The following is a 17548-nucleotide window of genomic DNA, read 5'->3' on the forward strand; positions in this document are numbered from 1 at the left end:
TTATGTAAAAATAATTTCACTTTACATTAATCAAAAAATATATTTAGTGTTACATTTAATTGATGTGTTCAAAATATTTTATTCAAAATATGAAGAATGATATAATGAATATAAAATAGTATATAAGAAAAAATAATATAGTTTTCTATTTAATTTGCATTATTTTATTTTATTATTATTATTTTCTTTTTTTTTTTTTTTTTTTTTTTTATTGATTTTACATAGTTGTATTATTTATTGCATTTTATAAAAAAATCCTGAACACAACTTATTTCCATATTTGTTTAATCGTTCTTTTAGTTTTCTTTTTGAAGCTAAAACAAAACCTAAGAATATAGGATTAGCTTTAAATGGTCTTGAAGTAAATTCAGGATGAAATTGAACTCCAATAAAAAAATCCAGATTTTTAATTTCACATATTTCCATCCTAACACTATGAACATCTTTTGCTACAAAACTTAAACCAACTGATTCTAATAATGGAACATATTTAGGATTAATTTCAAATCTATGTCTATGTCTTTCAAATATATAAGCTGCTTCATCATATAATTTGTAAGTTAATGATTCTTTATCTATTATTTTTGACTGTTTCACTCCTAAACGCATAGAACCACCTTTATTGTTATCACCTTTAAATTCTGTCATAGATACAATAACATTATTATTATCAATTTCTAAAATACTTTTATAATAATCTTGAATATTCATTAATTGGATTTTTTCTAATAATTTTGAGTCTAATAATTTCTTAGAAATATCATCTATATATTTTTGATTTTGTAAAAAATTGGTCTTATCCATATTTTCAATATTTCCAAATAATAATTTATTATTATCGATAGAATTATTTTTTTCAACTTCATTTTTTATATTTGAATTTCTTATTTTATTATTTTCTAAATAGTTTTCTATACTAGCCTGTATGCTACATGATGAATGCTCTTTCCTTACTTTATTTTGGTAGTTATTAGAAATATCAACATTATTCTCATCGGAATTATAATTATTTGCAGAAAAACCTTTTTTCTTATCATAATATATTTTGTTCTTATCTAAATCTTTTGTATTAACATTTAAATATGTATTATCTTTTTCTATCATCTCCCTCGAGTTATCACTTCTAAAAAATTTTTCTTTCTCTTTATTTATAATATCATCTTGGTTACAATTCATTTCTAAAATATCTTCGAACTCTTCTGAATTTGCATTTTTATTTAAAAATTCTCTTGCCATATCAATAACAGCCGTTTGCATACCTAAACAAATACCTAAATAAGGTACATTATTTAAACGGCAATATTTCGAAGATAAAAATTTGCCTTCAATACCCCTTGTGCCAAAGCCACCTGGAACTAAAACACCATCGACCGACTTTAATGTATTCCATGCATTTTCGTATTTTTTTCTTCTTTTTTCTTCATAATCTTCTTCTGATGTAGTGTCATCAACAAAAATGTTTTTATGAACTATAGTATTTTCTAGAGAGATATCATAACTGTACTTATTTACATTATTTTTAAAATCTACACATTTTTTCTTTTTTTTTTTTTTTTTTAGAGATAAATGACTGCTGTTGATATATTTAATAATTAGTTTATATCCACACTCTAAACAAGCATGGACAAGAGAAGATATAATAGATAAATAAGTATCATTTGAACCAGTATATTTCCCAACTATACCGATTACAACAGTTTCATTTGAATTTTCATATCTATTTGAAAGTAGCTTCCATGTATTAAAAGAATAAGGAGAAATATTTAGCTTATTTTTTAAAACTATATTTTGCAAGTTTAATTTTTTTAAAACGTTGTCACTAAAATTTTGTTGTTCTAATATTAAAGGAACTTTATAAACATTTGAAGTATCATGTAATGATATAACATGTTCATTTTTAACTTGAGAAAACAAAGAGATTTTTTGGATAGCTTCTTTCGTTAATGGTTCTTCGCACCTACAAAAAATGAAATCTGGTTTTAATCCTGCTTCTCTTAAAATTTTAACACTATGCTGAGTTGGTTTTGTTTTCTGTTCTTTTAAATTCCCAATAATTGGAACATAAGATAAATGACATAAACAAACATCATCAGAATTTAGGTTGTTTGTTAATTGTTGTAATGCTTCTAAGTATACAGCTGATTCTATATCACCAACAGTTCCTCCTACTTCAATTAAACATATACATGGTATTTTACTAAAAGAATCTATATTATATTCTTTCTTCATTTTTTTAATATTTTCATCAATAACTTCCTTTATCCATTTTTGTATAGCATCTGTTAAATGAGGTACTACTTGAACCGTTTTTCCTAAATATTCTCCTTTTCTCTCTTTTTTTATAACTTCTTCATATATCTTTCCTGAAGTTATATTATTTTTATATGATAATTTAATATTTAAAAATCTTTCATAATTACCTAAATCTAAATCTACTTCTCCTCCATCTTCCAATACATACACTTCTCCATGCTCATATGGAGACATCGTTCCTGCATCTATATTTAAATAAGGATCTATTTTAATAGTTGTTAATAAAATATTTTTTGTTAATAATAGTACACCCATACTACTCATAGCTGTTCCTTTTCCTAATCCACTCATATTACCCCCTGTTACTATAATATATTTTGTTCCTACATTTTCATTTTCTAAAGAATCCATTTCAAATGAATACATATATATAATTTTTCAAGTTAAATTTCTTAAAAATTTGTAATATATATAATATATTTTTTAAAAAATTATAATTTTTTAAAATTTTAATTTATTATATAAAATTGTTTAATCATAAATTCAATTAATTTCCTAATTACTATTTGTTTAATTTTTTATATTATCAGTTTAATATATTAAAAATTAAATTTACTAAAAAAAATTTATTTATTAAAATGTTATTTTACCAAATCTATAATATGTAATAAAGCATAAATTTATTAAATTATAAAAATTTTAAATTATTACAATATCAGCATATATTTATATGAATAATGCATTAGCATAATTTCCTTTAAAAATACCAATTTAGTATTTAATTTCTTTTTTTTTTTTTTTAAATTAAAAGCTAATTTTGAAATGTAACAATTTTAATTTTGAAAACATTATATTATTAGAAATACTAAATTTTTAAAAAAATAAGTGATGCAAAATTAATATACATCATGTTAATTTTATACATAATTAAAGTCTGTAATTAATTAAAAAATATTCAAAAATATCCAAAAATATTGTTTTAAACAATAATATATATAAATAAATTTTATAAAAAATTAATAAATTAATAATGCAAAGTTAAAGAATATATCTTACACTATATATTACATGAAATAAAATTAAAATAGATAACGTATAAAATTTATATATTAAAAAAAAATATAAATATGCATATATATATGTATATCTTCAATAATTTTTTTTTTTATATTTTAAATGAACTTATTTTTACATTATTTAAAAAATTTTATTTTAGTCTTAATTTTTATAATGTATATAAAATAAGAAAAAATATATCAAAACAAATCACAAAATTCATAATGTAATATTTTTTCTTATTAATTTTATATTGAACATAAAAACGTTTAAAGCTCATTAAATTTATTCGAATGAACATATTTAAAATATAAAAAAAGGACACCTACTAAACCATAATATATCTCCTTTTTTTATTTTTCTCATATTTATAAAAATAATGTTCAAAAGTAAAAATTTAAATGAAAGAAAAATTATGTATTTCATTATTCATAGATGAAGTTATTTTATAATATTTTTTTTTTTTTTTTTTTTGAGAATTTAAGCAATAGAAATGAAATAAATGAATTATGATTAAAAATTCACCATTTAAAAAATATATATAATTTGAATATAATTATATATATATACATAAAATTAAATATTAAAATAAAAAAATAAAAATAAAATAATTTAAAGACTTATAAATTAAAAATATACTTAAATTTTTCATACAAATATATGAAAAAAAAATTTACGTATTTCTATTTTATTTAATATATATATAATTTTTTTTTTTTTTATTCTTATTTACTGTAAAAAATGCATTAAATATATAATTAATTCACTACACTTTTCACTTAAAACAAGGTGGGAGCATTCAGGAAAAATTACTACTTTTACATTGTTAATGTATTTGCTATGCTCTTTTAAGAATTTTAATGTGTAAATGGATGGAGTTACTTTGTCATCCTTCCTATATGGAAAAAGTAAAAAATAAATAAATGTCCTAGTAATATATATTTTTAAGAGAAAAAAAAAATATGCCTTATTTATAATTAAAAAATAATGCTAAATAAATATTTAGTATTAATATGAAAAAAAGAAAAAAAAAATGAAAGGATAATATAACTTATTAATATTTAAATATAAAAATAAAAGAATATATTTTTAATTAAAAAATTAAAATAATAATGAAAATATATATATATATTATTTAAATAACTTAGAAAAATACAAAACACGTTTACCCATATATGAAAAGAACTTCATGATTTTTTTTTAAAAAAGCAGAATAAAGCTTTTTAGAATCTTGTATTTTTGTTCCTGATAGCACTTTTAAAAATGTCTCTATAAACTTTTCATGCTATTTAAAAAAAAAGAAAAAAGTTTGTAAAAAGTAAAAAGGAATAATACAAAAAATTGCATTATTATAATAATTAAGTTCTTATCCATTTCTAATTGTTCAAAATAAAAAAAAATGTATATATTTTTTTAGTTCATAAATATATGTTATATATATTTATTATATATAAAATATGTAACATTTCATAAAAAAAAAATTAAAGTATATTATTACATTTTCTTTAAGAATTAAATATCTTTTATTTACATCTTCTAAATTATTATGGCAATCATAATATTCATTCTAAATTTTTAAAATAAACAATAAAATAAAATTTAAAAATAAAATACAATATTTATATATATATAACTTTTACTGTATCCTCTGAAACAATCAAATGGCTATATTTTTTTGCTACTCTTAGACAAAAACGTATATTATGCTTTAATAAAAATCTAAAAAGGAAATGGAAAAATTGCTTACAATTGTTAATGCTACATTTTTATAAATTATTTTTATTATTATTTTATTTTTATATATTGCACACACATATACATGTATATATGTTTTATAAAAATCTTAACTGCAAAAATCTATGTTTAGGCTTAGCTAGTCCTGCGGCGCTAATCAAACAAAACTTTTTTATTTTTATTTTATTATCAATTGATAAATGAGCTAATAAAGTGGAAAAAAAAATGTTTATAATTATTATAAAAGTAAAAAAATGAAGAACACATTATTAAAGAAAAAAAAAAACATACAAGCAATAATGCAACCCATAGAAAAACCAATTATAATAAATGTTGAATTAAAAATATCTTTTTTTTTCAAAACATCATAAATTTGTTCTGTATATAATTTTTCTGTATATTTATTTAAGTTCTTTAACAGGCTACTGTTTCCATGCCCATAAAAATCTTTTGAAAAGTAAAAAAAAAATAAATAGGAATTATTGAAAATTTTCTAATATAAAAATTATTTTTTTTTTAATTTCTTTAAATATAACCTAATGATACAAATTTATAATTAGAATGAATTATATGGTAGAATAAATTTTCAAACTGATAACTACTCCCATTTAATCCATGTAAAAAAAGTAATATAACATTTTCTTTGTAATTTTTATTATTTTCATTTTCCTTTACATTAGAAGTAGAATCAATTTTTATCTTATTTTCATTGATAAATAAATTTTTTGAATAAATTATAAAAGTTTTTCCCATAGAACAAGCTACATATTCTTGTATAATATTCTGTGTATAAAACATCTGTTATTTCTTATAATTAAAAAAAAACTTTTATGTAAAAATAGTTCACTATTTTTTTAAAGCAAATTACATTAATAAATAAAATTATGTAATTATAATTCAGTTTATTTAAAAAAAAAAAGAGAAAGACATATTTTATTTAAATATATCATAGAAAAAAAAATGTATTTCTAAGTTTTGTTTTTGATCATATTTTCTAGGTATCATGTATTACAAAAAAACAATCTTTACAGCTTGATTTTTTTTTTTTTTTTTAATTTTATTTAATAACTAAAAACTTATATATATATATATATATATACACACTAATTTTTTTTTTTTTGTAAATGTTGTATCAATATAGATATTATTTCATTGAAATAATTTGTTAAATATGGATGCTACTTTTATATCTTAATTTCTATACAATTAATATAACATTTTTTTTTTTCTTTTATGGTTTATTATACTTAAGTATAAAATAAAAATGTTTATGCTTATTTAGTTAGGATATATAGTAATAAAAAAATAAAATAAAAATAAAATTAAATCATATCTAAAATATTAAAATTATAAGAAAAAAAAAGTATAAAAATGTATCGGATTCTATGAATTTTTCTTTCTTTTATGATTTTATAATAAATAGTTTCTTTGAATAACTAACTAGACATATGAGTTGCAATAAAAATTTTATAAATTTATATTTATCATTAATTTTATTTTTTTTATTTCCTTATGTAAATAAATGGAAATTAATTTTATAAAAAAAAAAGTTGTTGGGGTTTTTATAACAGTAAGCCTCATTGTTATGACCTTTAATTTAAAAAGTTTTAAACTTTTTTATTAAATTAAAATCGAATTTTCTTTGAGAACTTATATTTTTTAAAAAAATATTAAAACCTTATTTTTTATTTTTTATTTTTAATGAACCTTACTATTTTTTATTAACATGATTGTGAAACTATGTGACATAATGATTATACATTCTTATCGTTAATTTAAATATTTTAATCAAAATACTTGATTAAAATCTATAAATGTTTAAATTAGTATTTTTTTTTTTTTTTCATCAAAAGGAATATAATTAAACAAAACTAAAATACAAAGGAAAAAAAAATAAAATTCTTAATTTAAATAATTGCCTTAAAAAAAAAAAAGAAATTTGAATTTTATATAATAAATAAACAATTATAAAGTTTATCATAATTATAATGAGATAAAAAACATTAATAAAAGTTATTTATTATTTAAGTAAACAAATTTCAAAAAATAAAAGCTTAATGAAATAAAAGTAATTATTATTACAAGTTTCGAAGAAATAATAAATGAGAAAATATTTAAGGTAAATAAATATAAGAAATAAAAAAATATTAAGAAAATAAAAAGAAAAAAAAGGAACAAAAAAGGAAAAATATAGAATAATAGTAATAATAAAATAAAATAAAGAAATATTAATTTAAAAATTTGTTTATAAAAAAAAGAAGATAGAATAAAAAGTGTAATTTAAAGTACCACTTTTATTGGTGTAAAAAAAAAAAAAATGGTTAAAGACAAAGTTGTATATAATAAAGAAAATAATTTAAGTGTACTAGAAAAATGTTATCAAAATTCCTTGGAAAAAAATATACCAGAATTAGTTATCCTGTATGGAAAAAAACTATTAAGAATAATTATAAGAAAAGATTCATTTTATAAATGGAATATATATGAGAATATTTTAAAAGCATCAATTGAACTGAATTTAGATGAATATGTAGATATGTATTTTGATAAACTAAATGAAAAATTTGGTAAATTAAACGGAAAAAAAATTAATATATTAAAAGGAATGGTTTATGAATCAAAAAATAAAAATACAGAAGCATTAAATATTTATAAGAATTATCTAGGAAAATATCCTTGCGATCCTTTAATAAGAGCAAAAATTATCAACTTAAAAAAATTTTTAGAGAGTGATATAAATAAAGTTATACAACTATTAAATGATCATTTAAAAGAATTCCCATTGGATTTAGAATCATGGCATGAACTAGCAGAAATTTATTTGAAAGATTGTTTATATAGCTATTCATTATACTGTTTTGAAGAAATTTTATTACATTCACCAACTAATTTATATTTTATATTAACATGTGCAGAATTATATTATACAATTAATCAATATGAATTAAGTAGTAAATATTTTTGTCTATCTATTAAAATACAAAATAGTAATTTAAGAGGATTATGGGGAATAATACTTCTTAATGTAACAAGATATTCAAATAAAAAGACTAAACTGTTGAATGATAATGTTGATGTTTTATTAACTTTGCAATGCATTAATAGACTACATGATTTATATAGTAAATTACATATAGACTTGTTATATAAAAATTCTATTCTTGATTATTTAGACCAATTGAGAGATAATTTTAAGTAAAACTTTATATAAATTAAATAAAAAAAATTTTTTATGTTAGAAAATCTAAGTAAGAGAAATTATTATATGAAATTAAGCTTTTTTTTTTTTTTTTAATAATTATTATGATTAATTTTTAATTTTTTGTTTAAAATTGAAATATATTTTCTTATTTTTAAATATTTACACAATTTTTTTATTATTTAATTTGTTTATACTTTTACATAATTTTTTAATATATGTAATAATTTTTTATATATTTTTTCACTAGCATTTTTATTTTTATTTTATTTTTTTATATATATATTTGGACTGAATTGCTTTATATTTTTAGTAATATATAGTTATTTTTTTTTTTCCCCTATAAAAAGATATACAGCACTTAAAGCATACACATATTTTGATATACATACATATATTACATTTACAACTATTTTTTTCAATCTTTATTTTAAATACATATTTTTATGCTATGAAGAATGAGAAATAAATATATAATAAAAATGATTAAAATATATTATTTTTTAGGAAGCTATAAAATGTAATTATTTCAATAATTTATATAACATTCCATCATAAGAACACAAAAATTTACAAATTTTTATAAGACAATATATATATTGATGTTATTATTTCCTCATTTTTTTTGAATTATTCATATATCAAAAATATGAGGTAGTACAAAAATTGCATATCATTCATAAAAAGAAAGAAATATTATTAGAAAAGGTTAAACAAAAAATTATTTCTTAAAATAGTTAGAAAAATGAATTATTAAAAAATTAACATAATATTCTATGCATATGATAATAATACGAGCAGTAATAATCATTTATAAAAATAATTAAAAATTATTTTCATATACATAAAAAATTATTTTTTAGAATAGAACAAATTCATACTTTTTCATTTATTTGTGTAATTCATATTACATACTTTTGATGTTCAAATGTTAAATATAAATTTTTTCCTTGATAATTATTATAAAAAAAAAAAAAATACATCATATTAAAATTACTTTAAAAACAAAAAAAAAAATAAAAATAAAAATAAGTTGTAACGAGATAAAAAAATTCATGAAAAATGGATCCTTTTATCTTTTTTTCTATGTTTTAATAAAAAAAAATAAAAATAAAATTATATAAAAATCATTTAATATATAAAATTAATATTATGAAATTTTAATAATAATTACTATCATTTATATAATTTATGTTTTTTTGGAAAATACACATATGTTTAATTATAATTAATTCTTTTATTAGTATAATAAATAAAATATTAATATATATATATTTATTTATTTTTTATTTTATTATTATTTTTTTTTTTTACAAGAAATATTTATATGCACATTCATATTTGTTTGAAAAAATATATATGAAAATATAATACTTTCTATATTTCTTCAGATTGTGTATCACACAAAAAATAATAATAATAATAAAATTTACTTTTCTTATATATTTAATAAAATTATAATTTAAGTATAACAAAGTATAAATATATATATATATATATATATATATATATATATATATATATATATATATATATATATATATATATATATGAAAATAAGGATAAAATTATTTAATTGAATAGCAAAAGTGTTTTTTTTGAATGTGAGAGATTTATAATTTCTTACAAGTCATGTAGAATCTTTGAATTTTAATTCAACAAAATTATCATTTAAACATTTATCATCTTTTAAAACAAATTCATGTTCTTTTTTATTATCAAGATTGCTTTTCAACAATTTTTTTTTATCTAAAATAGTTTTTAATTGATTAAAAAGACGTAAAATTTCTTTATTATCTAATCTTTGTATAGAATCTATAAGGAAATCGTAAGAATTTATTTTATTTTTTTTTTTAACAAATGTCTTCATATAAATATATGTAAACATTCCAATAAAAATTTGGCAATCAAATCTATCTGTGACACCACCATGGCCTGGAATATATTTCCCAAAATCTTTTATTTTTAGTGCTCTCTTGAATCCTGATGCGAAAAATCCACCAAATGGAGCTAAGAAAGCAGCAAATAAACTTAAAACTAAACCATGAAAAATCATTTTAGTATAATATATTTTATTTATAAATAAAATGGATGATAACTGTTTAGGTAAAGTATAAACGTTTTGTTGAAAAATTGAATTTTCTTCACATTCAACAGTATTCCATGTTGAAAATGGCATAAATGAAATATATACTTGTGGACATATAAAAAATTTATAATTTTGTAATAAATAAGTAATAGATATACCCCATAATATTGTGATAATAGATGAACCAACATATCCTTCAACTGTCTTTTTAGGAGATAATTCAATTAATCTTGTTTTACCAAATAATATACCAAATATATATGCAAATATATCATTAACTATAACTGAAGATACTGGAACAATAAACCAAATCATTCCTGAATATATATTTGCTATATGCATTAATGACTGTGTTACTATAAATAATGAGGATAATAATATAATACCAATTTGAGAAAATTGATATTTTAAAGAATATTTTCTTAACGATAAAATAAACCAAGCAAAACCAATGAATGCTAATATAAACATTATAATTGAATGGTATGCTAACAAATAATTAAAAAACCATATCTGATGTTTTAATTTTGGTATAATCCATGGAATTCCTAATGTAATGATAGTTAAAAAAAACCAATACCATCTTATATAAAATATTTGAGGTAATCTTTTATCTTTATTCTCTATACTCTTTAACGATATTATTTCTCTATATACAATAGTTACTAATATTAACACTAATAAAGAACAATAAAAGTGTCCTGCAGCTAAAATTAAAAAATATAAAATTATTAGTATAAATGTCCATATTGTTCTTATTTTAAATGTTCGTATTTTTGATTCCGAATCTTTTGAATTGGAATAACTGTTATTTATATTTGAATTATTCCCAGATTTTGATTTAGTTAAGCTATTGCTTTTATTATAACCATATAATTTAATCATATTGCTTAATTTATTAGATTCTTTTAAATTCACCATTTCTCTTAAATGCTTTAACTCTTTGTGGTATTTTCCTTCTTTAGAACTTTTCCTTCTTTTATATTCATTTTTTAAATTATTTTTATTTTCATCTATTATATATTCATTTTTACAATATTCTTCATCTAAGCTCTTTTTTTTTCTATATATATTATTGTACTTTTTTTCATCATCTCTATACTCATTTCTAAAATTTTCTTCATCTAAATATTTACTTTTTCTATATAAATTACTTATATTTCTATTTTCTAAATCTAAATATGCATTTTTATAATGATGCTCATCTATACTTTTGCTTTTTCTTTTTATAATATTCATATTTTTTTTTTCTTCATCTATATATGTGCTATTATCATCATTATTATTATAATTTATATTTTCATTACTTTCATTTGGATCATTTTTATATTTCTTTTTTATAATTTTCTCATTTCTTATTCGCATTGTTTCTTTTATTATTTCTTATAAACCATTCTTAATATTCAAGTAACTTTTTTTTTTAATAATTATTATTGCTATATATCTCTTTTCTAATAATATATATATATATAAATGTATGTTGACCTTTTTAGTAGCACTTTTTTTTTTAAATTAATTTCAACTTCTCAGTGTCATATGTAAAATTACATTTATATTCTTATGTAATAATTTTTTTAATAAATTAATTATATTTTTCATTTAAATTATAAAATATAATAATCAATTTTAATATAAAAAGTCTTTTAAAAAAAATTTTACAAAGTTATTTTTATAAAAATTCTTATATAAGAAAAATTTATTAATTCAAAACAATTATACAAACAAAAAAAAAAAAAAATTTTCTATATATATATGTATATATATATGTATGTATGTATATATGGTATAATTCAAAAAAATGTATATTTAAATATTATCCATGTTATGGTATATAGTCTCTTTTTTTTTAATTGAGCATAAAAAAATATAAAAAAAAAATTTTATGAACAAAAAATATCTCAATACTATAAAAAAATTCAGAAATATTGAAAAATCAGAATTAAAAAAAGGATTTAAAATTAATTTAAAGAAATTATAAAAATAATATGAAATATTAAAGAAAAAAAAAAAAATTATATATATATTTATATAAAATAATTTAAAAAAAAAAAATGTAATTGTAATAAAAATAATTATAAAAAAATTAAAGGAAACAAAATTTCTTGAAAATTTGTAGGTGAAATATATAATCTAGTTAAAAATAAAAACATAAGAAAAAATAATAGTGTAATACAAACTAATTAAAATTTAAAAAAAAGAAAAAGATACGATATCTTGTTAAAGAAAAAAAAAAAAAAAAAAACAGGAAAAAAGATAAATGTTAGAGATAAAAACAAACAAAAAGATAAAAAATATAAAGGAGAATTTTCAATATTTTTGTAAATTTGTAACTATCTTTAGTTAATGAAAAATACATATATTTTATTTTTTTATTAATTATATGTGTCTTCATTAATTCTGAAAGCTAAATATTTCATATTTTATTAATTTTTATATTTAATATTAGATAATTTTATAGCTTTTTGTAATAAACACAATTTTCCATTAATCTTTTTTTAAATTTATATTTTTAAATTTAATATATCGTATATATAAATGTTTTAATTATTTATTTGTTGCTATTATTATCTTCACTTAATAACTAAATATATATACATCAGTGAAGTAAATTATAATTAGAATGATTTTTTATTTCTACATATTTTATTAAACACTATGTACCTTTTTTTTTTTTTAAATATAGATTTTATGTATTTATGTTTTATTTTTCGAACATTTATTTTTTATATGGTGTAATAAATTTATAGTTTCTAATTGTTTTGTGAAAGTAATCTATTTAAAAATTTATCTAAAAAAAATATAAAAATAATTATAATTGGGAAAATTATATTTTAGTTTATATAAACTTTTTAAGTCTTTGTATAGTAAAAATTTTATTATTATTTCCAAGTAGAAGAGTAATGAACATATTATGTAATGAACAATTTAAATATTAGAAAAAAAATAAAAAAAAATAAGTTTATATAAAAATTAAAAAAAAATAGTTCTTTTTTTTTGTAATAAAACCATAAATATTATCATTATTACAAAAATTTCCTTTTATTATATCCTGTCTAATTTTACAATTATTGTATCGTTTTTAAAGATTTTAAGATTAAAAGAAAAAAAGTTATATAATATTCTCCACTTTATCATATAACCAACCATTTTTACTTCATACTTTCATATTTAAATATTTAATTAATATAAATCTATATATTTTTAGATTTAATAATGTTAGAAAGTTACACAATTATTTCAGTGTTTTTGTTAATATGCATGTACAAACATACATAAAAAAAAAAAAAAAAAAATTTAAATATAATAAAAAAAGTAATGATATAAATAATGTAATCTATGTAATACTATTAGATAAAAACATAAAATTTGAACTCTAAATATAATGTAAATATATTTTTTTAAGGTATTTTTTATATTTAAAATGCACACATTTAACTATTGAATGAATAAAAAAATTATATGATAATTTAACGTTTATGAGTTTCATCTGTATTTGTAAAAAAAAAGTAAATACATAAAAATATAATTATATATATATTATTACTATTATTATTGTTATTATATAATATAGTTATTATGATATATTACAATCTTATTTCCTTTTATTCTATTATTATTATATATACATTTTTGATTTTTTTTAATTGTGCTATTATGGATGTCATTAATATATAAATAATAAACTTGTATAATGTTTAATATAATTTTTTTTTTTTCCATATATGTATATTCCCCCCTCAATATTAATTAAAAAATTAAAGTGATACAAAAATAATATCATAAATATATGTATATATCTACATAAATAAAGCAGTAACTAATACAATATATATAATTAATTTCTTAAAAATCTCTATTATAAATTATTAAAAAAAAATTTTTAAATACCAAACATTTTATTTTAAAATGAAATAAAATTCCATTAGTACTTGATTGATTTTATAAATTTTTTTTATTATAAATAAAATATAGCATTTTTTTAAAATATATTTTTCTTTTTAGTAAATATATCATCAATAATAATGATAAAAAAAAAAAATAAAATAAAAAAAATACTGTAATATATATGTATATAGATATAAAATAAATGTCTAAATAAACATATATATTTATATATATATATATATATATATATATATATAATTAAATAATAATTCATTGTACTTTATTTTTTTTTATAAGTTATTATATATTACATCTTATATAATAAAAATCAATTTAAAAAAAATAAAATAAAATAAAAAAATTGAACTATTCTATATATAAAATAATTACATAATTAAACACGCAATTAAAAATATATGAAATAATACGATAAGTATATATACATAAATTTATGTATGTATTTTTAAATAGATATTTGGTATTAATAACAATATTTACAAACAATTATGAATTTTTATCCATGTAAAATAAAAGGATTTTATAACGTGAACATGTAAATTACAATATTATTAAATAATAACAAATTAATTTTCAAAGTAATTTTTTTTTTTTTTTTTAAATTTCAATATATTTTTAATTTATATTTTTCTGAATATAACATATATTTAGTAATGCAAAAATGAGAAATAATATATATATATATATATATCTACTAAATTTATATTTTCATATAAAAATAATGTATGTGTAAATTGTAAGTAAATGTACTGTAAAATAGATGATTAAAAACAAATAAGCAATATAAAAAGTGTATGCACATTTCACCGTTTAAATATATTATGCCTTTTTTATGTTTTCATATATTTATTTATTCGCTTATTTTGGTTATATATATTTCTTTATGTCAACATACTTACGTTTATTTTATGATTTTGTGCCTATTATTTTATCAATTTATTTTATTATTATTATTTCATTATTTCATTTATATTATTTTTTTATTTTTTTTAAAAATTAATTTAAATGAAACAAATAGATAAAAAAAAAAAAAATTAAGTATGAGGAGCGGTATTAATAAAATTTCTTCTATTATCTGTATTATTTATTTTACTTCTTTGGTTTAACAATGCTTGAACATATTGCTCTTCCCCTTTTTTTATTGTAACTTTTAATTTTTTTTTATGTGCTAAGAAACCATTCATATATTTTACTGCGTTAATAGCACTATCAACATTATCATAAGATACAAAAGCAAAACCTCTATTTCTACCAGTATCTTTTTCAGTTGCAATATGAGCAGATATTATATTACCAAAAGGAGAAAAAGCAGCTAATAAGTCATTTTGCATCCATTCATTTGGTATATGAAAAATAAAAATATTTGCTCCGATTGGGCCAGTTAATTCATTCATATTTAATGGATTCATAAAAGATTGCTCTAATTTTCTAGGTTTATGCCACTGAGTTTGCCCAGTTAATTCATTATGATAGTAAGGTCTCCCATCTTCTTTTGAAAAGTATTGCTTCCAATGAGAATGAGTAGAATTATTTGTTGTTCTTTGCTGATTAGTAGTATTTTGCAAATTATAGTTCATATGTAAAGGATATCTATTGAAAGATCCAACATTCATATTTTTAAATTGCTGTGATTGCATAAATGTATTATTATTATTATTATTTAATGGACTCATTAATGATCTATTTAATATTTGCTTTTCTTGCAACTGATTTTTTGTTTCAGCAAATCGAACTTCTATTGGTTTTTCTGCATTTTCTATAGCTATTTTACCATTCAAATTTTGTATGGCAAATATTCCTTGTTCTTTATATCCATAATTAACAAAAGCACATCGCTTACTAACACCGTTGCTATTTTTCATTATATACACTTCAGTAACATTTCCATATCTATTAAATAAATTTCTTATTTTTTCTTCTGTTATATCTTTAGGCAATGATCCCACAAATAATTTTGCTTCATTTTCATTTGCATTATTCATATTCACTCCATACTTTTCTAGTTCTCCAATAGCAAACTTTACTATTAAAGGCCCTAAATTTTCATTTAATACTTTTTTACCATGTAATCCTTTTATTGCTTTTTGTGCATAAAATATTGACTCCATTCGAACAAATACATTTGCTCTGTTTACATTTGGTTTTTTATCCTTAATAAAAACAATATCTTTTATTCCTCCATACTCCTCAAATATTGTTTTAATATCATTTTCTGTTAAATTTTTTGGAATAGAACTTACAAATAACTTTGTAGGTATAGAAGGAGCTGGGTTATATGGATTATTCATTTGATAATTACACTGCTCATTTATTCTCGTTTCACCATAAGAGGATTCATTTTTTTCATTATTATATTGTTGTGTGTTATTATTCATTGTATTTATATTATAACTCATAATTTTATTTAAAAAAAAAAAATATTTAATTTATAAATATACCTCAAATGTATATTGCTTATGAAAATATCTCTTCAGAAATATTTATGTAGTGAAGAAAAATTTTAATTAAAATTTTTTTAATTTTTAAATAATCTTTTAAAAAAATTTTATTTCTTAGTAATATTATTTTTAAAGAGTATATTTCTTAATTTTTCAAAAATGCATCACTATATCTTATTTTACTCTATAAATATTATCTTATTATTCAAAATTTGTTTAAAAATATTCTCTGTAACATTTGCTCATAAAACAAAATTTTAACAGTTCTTAAAAAAATTTTAGTTTTTTAATTATTCTTCAAATTACATAATTTTTAAATAATTCTACAAGAAAATATAATTTGTATTTAAATCTTTTATCAATAATTGTTAATATTTAAAAAAGAACTGTTAGTATCATTACTATTATAATTGTGTTATTATTATTATTTTTTTTTTTTTTCTTTTTTTTTTTTATTTTTTCAGATAAAATTATTTATACTTAAAAAACTTATCTTCCTCATATATTATTTTTTTTTTTAAAGAATTATATAGCAAAATTTTATTTTCCTAACAAAATTTTATAATTTTCAGTGAGACTAACTTTTTTGATAAAATGGTTATTTCATACAATTCTTTAATATTTTAAGTAAAATTATTGCTTTTATTAGATTTCTCTTCTTTAGAAAAAACACAATATATATTTTCTTAAATACTATGCTCTTAAAAAAAAATTCCTTTTTAATATAAATTTTTTAATTTTTAATATTTACAAAATATATCCCGCATCATAAAATATACACTATAAAATTCTTATGCATGTTTTTTTTTTTTTTTTTTTCTCTCTTAACAAAAATATAGAATTTTAATTTATGTAATTAATAAATAAGTTAAAATG

At 17.4% G+C, this 17548-nt stretch overlaps 5 protein-coding genes across 5 annotated transcripts; 1 reads left to right on the forward strand and 4 right to left on the reverse strand.

The window, feature by feature from the left end:
- Positions 1 to 234: 234 nt before the first annotated feature.
- Positions 235 to 2664, reverse strand: PRELSG_1340900 (cytidine triphosphate synthetase, putative; the record flags this gene model as incomplete). The annotated part of the gene is made up of 1 exon (XM_028678946.1): positions 235 to 2664. The coding sequence occupies one exon, from the start codon at positions 2662 to 2664 to the stop codon at positions 235 to 237; it is 2430 nt and encodes an 809-aa protein (XP_028536041.1).
- A 1374-nt stretch (positions 2665 to 4038) lies between these two features.
- Positions 4039 to 5841, reverse strand: PRELSG_1341000 (alpha/beta hydrolase, putative; the record flags this gene model as incomplete). Its single annotated transcript, XM_028678947.1, has 7 exons — positions 4039 to 4204; positions 4479 to 4594; positions 4808 to 4876; positions 4944 to 5028; positions 5158 to 5248; positions 5335 to 5490; positions 5580 to 5841. 7 exons carry the CDS (start codon positions 5839 to 5841, stop codon positions 4039 to 4041), a joined length of 945 nt encoding a protein of 314 aa, XP_028536042.1.
- Positions 5842 to 7360: 1519 nt separating this feature from the next.
- Positions 7361 to 8242, forward strand: EMC2 (ER membrane protein complex subunit 2, putative; the record flags this gene model as incomplete). The annotated part of the gene is made up of 1 exon (XM_028678948.1): positions 7361 to 8242. One exon carries the CDS (start codon positions 7361 to 7363, stop codon positions 8240 to 8242), a length of 882 nt encoding a protein of 293 aa, XP_028536043.1.
- Positions 8243 to 9872: 1630 nt separating this feature from the next.
- Positions 9873 to 11696, reverse strand: CDS (cytidine diphosphate-diacylglycerol synthase, putative; the record flags this gene model as incomplete). The annotated part of the gene is made up of 1 exon (XM_028678949.1): positions 9873 to 11696. One exon carries the CDS (start codon positions 11694 to 11696, stop codon positions 9873 to 9875), a length of 1824 nt encoding a protein of 607 aa, XP_028536044.1.
- Positions 11697 to 15268: 3572 nt separating this feature from the next.
- On the reverse strand, positions 15269 to 16630 carry CELF2 (CUGBP Elav-like family member 2, putative; the record flags this gene model as incomplete). Its single annotated transcript, XM_028678950.1, has 1 exon — positions 15269 to 16630. The coding sequence occupies one exon, from the start codon at positions 16628 to 16630 to the stop codon at positions 15269 to 15271; it is 1362 nt and encodes a 453-aa protein (XP_028536045.1).
- Positions 16631 to 17548: the final 918 nt, after the last annotated feature.

The sequence above is a fragment of the Plasmodium relictum genome (assembly GCF_900005765.1).
Source record: "Plasmodium relictum strain SGS1 genome assembly, chromosome: 13".
NCBI classification, from domain to species: Eukaryota; Apicomplexa; class Aconoidasida; order Haemosporida; family Plasmodiidae; genus Plasmodium; species Plasmodium relictum.